The 11,191-nt window shown below is 49.5% G+C and overlaps 1 protein-coding gene across 1 annotated transcript; it reads right to left on the bottom strand.

Moving 5' to 3' along the window:
- Positions 1–2,581: 2,581 nt before the first annotated feature.
- On the bottom strand, positions 2,582–10,730 carry LOC117978326 (putative speedy protein E21). The gene is made up of 7 exons (XM_063605818.1): positions 10,571–10,730; positions 9,412–9,630; positions 7,879–8,106; positions 6,791–6,849; positions 5,482–5,567; positions 3,122–3,440; positions 2,582–2,999 (listed from the first exon to the last, which is right to left on the bottom strand). The coding sequence occupies exons 1-7, from the start codon at positions 10,728–10,730 to the stop codon at positions 2,940–2,942; spliced, it is 1,131 nt and encodes a 376-aa protein (XP_063461888.1). The 3' UTR covers positions 2,582–2,939.
- Between the last annotated feature and the right edge of the window lie 461 nt (positions 10,731–11,191).

The following is an 11,191-nucleotide window of genomic DNA, read 5'->3' as shown; positions in this document are numbered from 1 at the left end:
GTGGATCACTTGAAGTCAGGAGTTCGAGACCAGCCTGGCCAACATGGTGAAACCTTGTCTCTACTATTTTTACAAAAGTTAGTCGGATGTACAGATGGGTGCCTGTAGTCCCAGCTACTTGGGAGGCTGAGGCAGGATAATTTGTTTGTACCCAGAGGTGAAAGTTGCAGGGAGCCGAGGTTGTGCCACTGCACTCCAGCCTGGGAGACAGAGCAAGACTCTGTCTCCAAAACAAACAAACAAACAAACAAAAAACCCTGTAGCTTGGGATCAGCCTTCTCTTCTATTGTTTTTCTTTAAAAAATAAAAATTAAAAATAGATGTAGATGCTATGTTGCTGAGGCTGGCCTCAAACTCCTGGCTTCAGGTGATCCTCCCGCCATGACCTGCAAAACTTCAGGGATTGTAGGTGTGAGCACTGCACCCAGCCTTATGGTTTTTTCTACATAAAAAACAGCACAGGATTATCTTCCAGAGCTAATAAATATGTTCAAATAACCACAACCCCATTAAGGAAAAATATCACTGGGCAGCAAATAATCAATCCAGACCAATATGATCACAATTGCTGTGAAGGTGAGAAAAGTTCATTTTTATTATGTTTCCCCAAGAGACGCACTCTATTGTTCTCTTGAAAACACACAGCTCGTGTCCTCCTTTAGAACACACATCCTCTTTAACATACAAACATGCCAAAACAAGATAAAAAATTACATCTGAATTCTCACATTTCAAACATATATGAAATATCAAATAAAAATTTATTTTTACAAGAATTTAGGGGAACTACCACATAGCTATAAATGTAATATATATGTTAACTAAGTATCATAGATAAAAACCATGCTCCCTTCAGCAGCACGTGTAATAATAGATACAAAGATTGAAAGGTAAAAGATTTAGGATGAAAAGAATCCTCTCTTAAAAAGGAAAACAAAATTATATGTATGTGTATACAACAGGTATAACACCCATCACACAGCTTTATAGAAACAGCATCTATTCAAAAATACCAGTATTTCCAAAATATTTAAAATAATATTGAAAGTAATAATATTTAAATAAATAAATATATTTAATAAATATTTCAATAAATAAAATAATATTTAAATAATTCTATATCCATGTTTTTCAAAATAAACCAATAAAATAGATAGTATATATTAGACGTGTTAGTATATATATCTGAGACATGTTAAAAATCACAACTGAATTCTCACAATTCAGTCACAAACCTAAACAGCAAATAAAAATTTCTATCACCAGAATTATGTTTTTTTCTGGTGGGGAACTACCAATAGCTATAAATAGAAGAGATTATTATGGAAGTATCCTAGATAAAAAGAGTGCTCACTTCAGGAGCACATATAATAATACAGAAACAAATTTAAAGATAATAAAATATTTAGGATAAAAAGAATCGTCTCTTAAAAATGAAAAGAAAATTATCTTTATGTATATATAACAACTATAACTCTCATCAAAAAACTACAGGAACAGCATGTTTTCAAAAGTACAACAATTTCCAAACTATTTGAAATAAATCTATGAATAATTCAATGGCCAACATTTCCCAAACAAACCAATAAAATGCAGAGTGTGCATGAAGCTATCTGTTACAATCTGTGGCACTGATATTTCACAAAAGAATTCTGTGCCAATCTGAGCCCCTGCATTGTGCCTTCAAATGCTCCTGGACTGTGGCAATCAAGTCCGTAAGAAAGAGGACCTCCAGGTTCCGCCCCAGGGAGGTTGGAATTCAGCAATATAAAAAGGGTGGTGGTACCGCAGGAAAGGGTGGAACTGGAAACACTCCTGGTTTCTTACTTTTCTCCAAGGACTCCTAGAAGGACCCCACCCCCCTCCCCCCACCCCTGCTCCTAGGAGGACAACATGATGACTGTATTGAGCTCCATCAAGAATGGTCCAGGTTCTTCTAGATGATGTGCACAAATGGTTCCTCTCCTCCTTCCTGGTGTCTGCCATTAGCATTGGAATAAAGTTCCTGCTGAAAATCCACATCTCCCCTGGGTCCGGTGTTCTGGAAGTGAGAGAGACAATGTCACACTTCAAGGAGGCAGCTCTCTAGACAGGAAGGTTATTCACGTCTCATGTCAAGTCTAGAGTTCAGAGCAATTGAGAAATGCAATTTTATCTGCTGCCTTTCATTCTATACCCTGCTTCTGAACCATCGTGTTCAACTGTGAAACTCACACTTTGGTGACCACGACTCCAAAACTCACTTAATACACCCAAGGTCAGCCCCAGTGATCTGCTTCATAGCAAGGACTTTGGGTGGGTCTGCCCAGGGAGTAGGGCACCCTCAGAGAATGTGGCTTTGGACTTCATCACAGCTGGGGCCTTTTGTGTCACTTAAGATCCAGACTTGTAACCATGCTAGATGTGTTTGTAATGTGACAACATCACGAACCACGAGTCCAGAAGCCTAATCCTTAATCCTACCTCCTCATGATGAAGTCTCATGCTCTGTGCTCAATGTGGTTAGCTGCACAAGAGGTAAACCAAAGCTTCACTGAACCCTCGACCCAAATCGGTAACTCAAGTGCGTCAATCATAATGAACCTCCCCAAACTCAGTATTTATGATGATTTTTGAGGCAGGGTCTCACTCTGTCGCCCAGACTGGAGTGCAGTGGCAGGATCAGGGCTCCGTGTGGCCCCGACCTTCCAGGCTCCAGCGATCCTCCCGCCTCAGCCTCCTGAGTAGTTGGGAGTAGAGATGCGTCCCACATCGCCTGGCTAATTTTTGTATTTTTGTGGAGAGGGGATCTCGCCACGTTGCCCAGGCTTGAAGCCGGATCAAGCAATTGGGTTCTTCGGATGTCCGAAATAGACCCCAATATTCTGCCTTTACCCCGGAGGATGCAGATGTACCTTCTCTCAGGCCGATGACCTCAGGCCTCCACGGTCCCTGGAGCTCTAGGCAAGGCGAGCGCGATCTCGCGCCCACACCCAGTGCTCTGGGTCATAAGCCTGGATCTGGAAAAACAAAGGCCCTTTGAGAAGACGGGGACTCGCCAGGTTACCCCTCTCTCCCCTCATCCAGCCTCCAGCCCACCCAATTCCTCCCCACCTCCTCCACCTCCCCAGGCCCCACTCACCTCCTCCAACTCCTCCGGGGAAACCCAAGCCCTGCCGCTCATGGAACAGAAGAAGTGGAACCGACGTTTCTGGAACAGGACTATCTGAGAGCGGTTCTTCCTGGCCCTCGGGTTCATGCAACGGCGTAACTGGAACCGACGCTTACGGAGCAAGGGTATGCGAGAGCGGTTCTTCCTGGCCCTCGGGTTCATGGAACGGCCTAACTGGAACCAACGCTTACGGAGCAAGGGTATGCGAGAGCGGGTCTTCCCATACAGGAAGTGGAAGATGTTTTCTTTGGAGTCCTCATCGTCCTCCTCCATGTCATTGGCCAGGTAGCTGAGGACAGAAATCAGGTTGCTGCTCAGGGGCACCACCAGGAGAGGCCTCCGGCTGAGGTCAGCTTCCCAGAGAGGAAGGTAAGGGACCGTCCCTAGCTCAGGACTGGCACCCACCCTGCAGAGAGCCATGCCTTCCTCAGGAGGGCTCTGCTGGACAGAGACCGATCAAGGGCGTCTCCCACTCCTTCAGGATGGAGACAAAAACCCAACTGGTGGCTGAGAGTGGTGGCTTATGCCTGGAATCCCAGCACATTGGGAGGCCAAAGCAGGAGGATCACTTGAGGCCAGGAGTTTGAGACGGGCCTGGGCAACATAGCAAGACCCTCGTCTCTATTAAAAATAGAAGAAATATGCCAGACGCGGTGGCTCATGCCTGTAATCCCAGCACTTTAGAAGGCTGAAGCAGGTGGATCGCTTGAGACCAGGAGTTGGAGACCAGCCTGGTCAACACGGAGAAACCCCATCTCTACTAAAAATACAAAAATCAGCCTGGTGCGGTGGCACACCCGTTAGGCCTAGCTACTCAGGAGGCTGAAGCATAAGAATTGTGTGAACCCAGGAGGCGGAGGTTGCAGTGAGTTGAGATTGGGCCACTCCATTCCAGCCTGAGAGGCAAAGCAAGACTCTGTCTCAAGAAACAAACAAACAAACAAACAAACTGTCCAGGTGTGGTGGCACAGCCCTGTAGTCAGAGCTAATAAAGAAGCTGAGGTGGGAGGATCGCTTGAGCCCAGGATATGGAGGCTGCGGTGAGCTATGATCTCACCACTGCACTCCAGCTTGGGGGACAGGGCAAGTCTGTCTCAAAAAAATAAAAGCAATTGAATACATTGATATTTTGCCAGGACCCTGCCTTCTACAGGCATCTAGTCTAATGGGACTGGGAGTAATCAAGGCAGATGACCTAATCCCAGTGTCCAGGATGTAACTAGAGAGCTACGGGCATGCAGAAGTTGGAAGATGAGGGAAGGCATCACAGAGGCTGTGGGGTGAACTGACTTCAAGGAATGGGTCCTTCCCTTCAGAGCCACATGTGTGCGGGACACCCAGACAGAAAACACAAACACAAAGTCGAGTGGAGGGCATTTGGAAGGAGCAGTGAAGCCGAGCCAGGAAATACCAAGATGGCGAGCCAGTGTGCTTGTAGAGATTGTAGAGAGGGTAGAATTGACACTGTGGACCCTGGCCTCGATAGAGAAAGGCATCAGCTAAGGAAGTTGTTCAGGTGGGCAGTGAGGTTGTCGTGCTTTGGAAAGATGTTCAGGCTGCACTAGGAAGCCCCCTGGCTTGGGGAGAGACTCCAGGAGACCCCAGCGGGGAGCATTTGACAGTGGATTCGAGTGATGCGAGGGGGACCTGAACTGTGGCCTCTGTCATGGGAACCCAGAGGAGGTCGATGGCGGTTGTGGTTGATGTGGGAAGGAGAGAGAGAGAAGAACCAGAAACGTCTGCTTGCTGGAGGAAGTGGCATGTCCGCTCCTCCACTCCTTTTCTTTTCCCCTTAGGAGCGGTTTATGGTTCCTTTTGTTTTATTCTTTTATTTGTACACTGGCATTGGAGTTTGTTTTTTTGGCTTTTTTTTTTTTTTTGAGAAAAAGTCTCACTCTGTCACCCAGGCTGGAGTGCAGTGGCTCGACCTTAGCTTACTGCAACCTCCACCTCCTGGGTTCAAAGGGTTCTCTTGCCTCAGCCTCCCGAGTAGCTGGGATTACAGATGCACTCCACCATGCCCAGCTAATTTTTCTATTTTTAGTAGAGACGGGGTTTGGCCATGTTGGCCAGGCTGGTCTCGAACTGCTGACCTCAGGTGATCCGCCTGCCTCGGCCTCCCAAAGCGCTGGGATTACAGGCATATGCCACTGTGCCCAGCCTGAGTTTCTGTTTAGAAACAACAGTCTATGATAGTATAATCCTCTCTTTTTTGTACACAGAGTAAAGAGGACAAATAGGTGAAAGAATAAATGAAAGGCTGGAATCCCACTTCCCCCGCTGTCCCAGGGCATTGGATATTGACGGATAGGAGGCAGTAAACCACTCACAGAGCCAGGAAGAAATGAATGCGTTGGTATAGCCAGGAGGGGAAGCCGGCCCGGCTGAAATACGCTATGACCATAGCCAGGAGATACTGATGGAGAGAAAGGAACACAGAGAGGGGGAGGTCACATCTTGGAAGAGGAAGATTGTGGAGAGGGGGAATGAGGGTCTGGGGAGGGGCTGCCCATCAGAGAAGGGACCTCAGTGTTGGGGTGACTGTACTCATTTGGAAATTGCGGGATGGAGGGGTATTCGAAGGTCGGATGCAAACCCAAGAAGCCAGAGGAAGGGTTTTGGGTGATGCTCCCAGGATGGTGGGCTCCGATGGTATCTTTGGAGGGGGTGTGTCTAGGTCGGCTGGTGTCAGGAGGGTCATTTGTGTGCCAGGCAGAGAACTGTCCCAAAGAGCTGAGAGTAGAGGGGCCAGGAGCTTCAGGGCTGTGGCCAGACTGTGGCCCAGAGCTCAGATCCCAAAGGACCCATAGGAGAGGCAGGGGCCACTCATTCACTCTGCAAGAGACCAGCAGAATCCTGAGGGAGATGCTGACAAGTCATAAAAAGACCAAGAATAGCCGGGAGTGGCGGCTCAAGCCTGTGATCCCAGTACTTTGAGAGGTGGAGACAGGAGGATCATGTGAGCCCAACAGTTGGAGAACAACCTGGGCAACATAGTGAGACCCTGTTTCTACAAACATTTCAAAAATTAGTTGAGCATGGTGGCATGTGCCTACTCCGAGCTCCTCAGGAGGCTGAGGAAAGAAGATTGCTTGAGCCCAGGAATTAGAGGCTGCAATGAGCTATGATCATGCCACTGCACTCCATCCTGGGGAGCAGAGCTAGACTCTGTCTCACAAAAAAAAAATTTGTGGGTGCCAAGACTCAAGACTGTGGGAGCTGGTCGGGCACAGTGGCTGACGTCTATAATCTCAGCACTTTGGGAGGCCAAGGCGGGTGGATCGCCTGAGGTCAGGTGTTCAGGACCAACCTGGCCAACATGGCAAAACCCCGTTTCTACTAAAAACACAAAAATTAGCCAGGCGTGGTGGTTCATGTCTGTAATCCCAGCTGCTTGGAGGCTGAGGCAGGAGAATCGCTTGAACCCGGGAGGCATCGGCGCAGTGAGTCAAGATCGAGACACTGCCCTCCAGCCTGGGCAACAGAGCAAGACTCTGTCTCACAAAAAAAAAAAAAAAAAAAAAAAGACTGTAGGAGCATCTGGTGGGAGGTGGTGGAGGGAGAACTGTGGGTTTGGAAGCTGCGCCGTCCCCCAGCCATGCGTTGGAACAGGAACAGTTACATGGAGAACAACCTTACCTTGTCCGACACCCTCAGATCTTTGTCCCAGGCCAGGAATCTTTTAATGACAGGATCCTCTGTGATTAGAGAGCAGATGTCAGTGTGAGAAGCAGGACAGGGTTTCCGTGGGAGCAGCAGGGCAGCGAGGAGAAGTGTGCCTCCCGGGGGGAAGTCTCAGGATTGTGGCCGCGGGTGAGGTGGATGGGAGAGGGGAGAATGACTTTCACTGGGCAAGGGAGAGAGGCTCCTGCTCTGAGACTCCCCTGAGAAGAGGCCGAAGGAGGCCCTGGGTGTGATAATCTACAGGACGTAGAGCTGGGAATCAGCCAGGACCCCCTCCAGCAGACACGGAGGGACCACTGCAGAGTCATAAAGGAATTCCCATCATTTCCTCATGAGACAGTCACATCAGGGTGTGACCATGGCCTTGGTATCCCCCACTATGGATGGAGACACTTAGGTTTAGAAAAGTCAGTAAGAGACATTAAATTTCAGAGGGCACAGCTGAAACCACTTTCTTTGTTTATTGATTTTGTTTTTCTTGGATTTTTATTTTTATTTATTTATTAATTTATTTTGAGACAGAGTCTTGCTCTGTGGGCCAGGCTGGAATGCAGTGGCCTGATCTTGGCTCGCTGCAACCTCTGCCTCCCGGGTTTAAGCGATTCTCCTGTCTCAGCCTCCCGAGTAGCTGGGATTACATGCATGAGCTACTGTGCCCAGCCTTGGTTTTTCTTTTGAGACAGGGTTTTGCTCTGTCACCCAGGCTGGAGTGCAGTGGTGTAGTCATAGCTCACTGCAGCCTCAAAGTCCTGAGTTCAAGCAATCATCTTGCCTCAGCCTCCCAACGTGCTGGGATCTCAGGCAGGAGCCACCGCGCCTGGCCCGAAACCAAGCTTTCTTATCCCAAGCGCTGACCTTTATCAAGTTGACCTAATCCTTTATCATCTCCTAAGTGTCCCTCATGAGTGATCACTTCACATTCCTCCCACATGGAGAGCTCACCCACTGGGGCATATTTTTCCCATTGGAAAAGTGTGGTTATTGGAAGTTTCCTGTTTTTGGAAAGAACAGGATTGGAGGTGCTCTCTGGGGTGTCTTCCTACCAAGCAGCCTGTTGAAGGCCTCGTGGTGCTCAGGGAGCACGAGCGACACTCGCCGTCGCTTCAGCTTCATCTTGAGGCCACACAGCATCTCCGCCACCCAGATCTCCTCAGGCTCAGGGGCGAGCACCTTCCGTAGCTCCTCCTCCGACTCCTCAGATTCGTCCCACCACTCCATCTTCCTTTTCCAGCAAAAGGACCTATGCGGGGGGCTGGGATCTACCCCAGGGGCTGAGTAAAGAAACCAGGCCACGGTGTAATGCTTCTGCAGTTGATCACACTAGAGCCCGACCCAAAACCCCAAACCACTCTCCATCCTCCCCAGCCTCGCAGACTGCTGGCTTCTCCAAGCCATCTTTCCTTCTGTCTGTCTCCTCTGCTGAGCTCCATGTGCCGCTCCTTCTCCTCCCCATTCTCCCGTTTCTCTGTCCTCAGAACACTTCCTCATATCCTTCCCTGGTCCCTGGCTCTCTGAGTCCCTTTTTTTTTTGTTGTTGTTGTTGTTGTTGAGAAACAGTCTTCCTTTGTGGTGTAGGCTGGAGTGTAGTGGTGCGATCTTGGCTCACTGCAACCTCTGCCTCCTGGGTTCCAGTGATTCTCCTGCCTAAGCCTCCCAAGTAGCTGGGATTACAGGTGCCCACCAGAACGCCCAGCTCATTTTTGTGCTTCTAGAAGAGACAGGGTTTCACCATGTTGGCCAGGCTGGTCTCCAACTCCTGGCCTCAAGTGATCTGCCTGCCTGGCCTCCCAAAGTGCTGGGATTACAGGTGTGAGCCACTGCATCCTGCCTCAGTACCTCCATTCTTCCCACACACCCTCCTCACATGCTGCTTCCTGACTTCTGGGCCCTTCCTTCCTTCTTTTTTTTTTTTTTTTTTTTTGAGACAGCGTCTTACTCTCTCACCCAGAATGGAATGCAGTGGCGCTATCTTGGCTCAAAGCAACCTCTTCCACCTGGGTTCAAGCGATTATCCTGTCTCAGCCTCCTGAGTAGCTGGGATAACAGGCATGCCTGGCTAATTTTTGTATTGTTAGTATAAATGAGGTTTCGCTATATTGGTCTGGTTGGTCTCGAACAACTGACCTCAAGTGATCCACCCATCTCAGCCTCCCAAAGTAATGGGATTACAGGCATGAGCTACCACACCCGGCCTTCGTTTTTCTTTTGACACAGGGTTTTGCTCTGTCACCCAGGCTGGAGTGCAGTGGTGCAGTCATAGCTCACTGCAGCCTCAAAGTCCTGAGTTCAAGCAATCCTCTTGCCTCAGCCTCCCAACGTGCTAGGATCTCAGGCGTGAGCCACTGCACCTGGCCCGAAACCAAGCTTTCTCATCCCAAGCGCCAAACTTTATCAAGTCTAGCCTAGTCCTCTATCGTCTCCTAAGTGTCCCTCATGAGTGATCACTTCTGAGTCCTCCTGCGTGGAGAGCTCACCCACTGGGGGCGTATCTTTCCCATTGGAAAAGTGTGGTTATTGGAAGTTTCCTCTTTTTAGAAAGAACAGGATTGGAGGTGCTCTCTGGGGTGTCCTCCTACCAAGCTGACTGTTGAAGTCCTTGTGGTGCTCAGGGAGGAAGGGTGACACTTGCTGTTGCTTCAGCTTCATCGTGAGTCCACACATCGTCTCCACTACCCAGGTCTCCTCAGGCTCAGGGGCGAGCTCCTTCTCCGGCTCCTCCGCAGATTCATCTGACCACTCCCTCTTCCTTTTCCAGCCAAGGGACCTACATGGGGGGCTGGGATCTACCCCAGGGTCTGAGTAAAGAAACCAGGCCACCGTGTAATGCTTCTGCATCTGATCACCTTAGACCCCGACCCAAAACCCCAAACCACTCTCCATCCTCCCCAGACTTGCAGACTGCTTTCTTCTCTAAGCCATCTTTCTGAGTTTCTCCTCTGCTCAACCCCATGTGCCGCTCCTTCCCCTCCCCATTCTTCTCTCTCTCTGTCCTCCGAACACTGCTTCATGTCCTTCCCTGGTCCCTGGCTCTCTGAGTCCCTCCTTTTTTGTTTTGTTTTGTTTTGACACAGAATCTTGCTTTGTCACCCAGGCTGGAGTGTAGTGGTGCAATCTCAGCTCACCGCAACATCCATCTCCTGGATTCCATTTATTCTTCTGCCTCAGCCTCTCAGGTAGCTGGGATTACAGGTGCCTGCCATAATGCCCAGCTCAATTTTGTACTTTTAGTAGAGACAGGGTTTCACCATGTTGGCCAGGCTGGTCTCAAACTCCTGGCCTCAAGTGATCCGCCTGCCTTGGCCTCCCAAAGTTCTGGGATTACAGGTGTGAGCCACCGCACCCAGCCTGAATTTCTCCATTCTTCCCACACAGCCTCCTCAGGTTCTCCTTCCTGACCGCTGACCCTTCTTTTCTTTTCTTTTTTCTGGAGTGCAGTAGTGTGATCTCAGCTCACTGCAACCTCTTCCTCCCAGTCTCAAGTGATTCTCCTGTCTCAGCCTCCTGAGTAGCTGGGATTACAGGTGTGCACCACTACCACTTGGCTAATTTTTATACTTTTAGTAGAGATGAGGTTTCACCATATTGGCCAGGCTGGCCTTCAACTCCTGACCTCAGGTGATCCACCCGCCTCGGCCTCCCAAAGTGCTGGGGTTACAGGCATGAGCCACCGCACCCGGCCCCCTTCCTTCGTCTTAGTCAATCCTATCCCACCTCTTCTTCCACCAGTCCCCTCACCTGATGGTCCCAACGCTTCATCATCCACCACCTCCTGGAGGGGGTACCCCGAGGTGCTCTGCTGGGGACTCTGCTCATTCTTGGGGTGCGGTTGATGGCTGGTCATGATCTTTGCCGTAATCTGTCCCCTCTTATGGAACCTAGTCTCCGTTCTGTCCATGGCCTTCTTCTGGACACTGGTAGGATCCAGAAGAGTATGTTATCAATTCTCAAGCCTAGGAGAAGTCAGGAGTGGAGAACAGCTCTGAGAAGATACTGTTGTCCAACTGATCTCCAGGCACCACGGAGTCCGGTCCCTCCAATCAGGAAGGTCGGAATCTCTGATGTCATGGCTCATGCCAACCTGGCAACCAGTTTGAAAAAAAACACTTGTAACTGCCATTCTGATCTCTTGTCCTGGAGATCCTGGGTGAATGGTATCTCCTGCCACTGTCCCAACCTCAGACCATTGTCCAAAAGCATCTTCAGGGACTCCACATCCCTCTGTTCCCTGTCCCAGCAGAGGCTTTGTCCTCTCCACTCAAAGCCTGAAGCATGTTGGGGTCTCTTCGTCTCTGTACATGCCCATTTCAGAGTCCAGTCTGGTGGGAGAGGGAACAGAGTGGGAAAGAAAACTAGGGT

Source organism: Pan paniscus, chromosome 6 (assembly GCF_029289425.2).
Source record: "Pan paniscus chromosome 6, NHGRI_mPanPan1-v2.0_pri, whole genome shotgun sequence".
Lineage (NCBI taxonomy): Eukaryota > Metazoa > Chordata > Mammalia > Primates > Hominidae > Pan > Pan paniscus.
The sequence above is the reverse complement of the archived record's forward strand: the minus strand, read 5'-3'. Positions and strand labels throughout refer to the sequence as shown.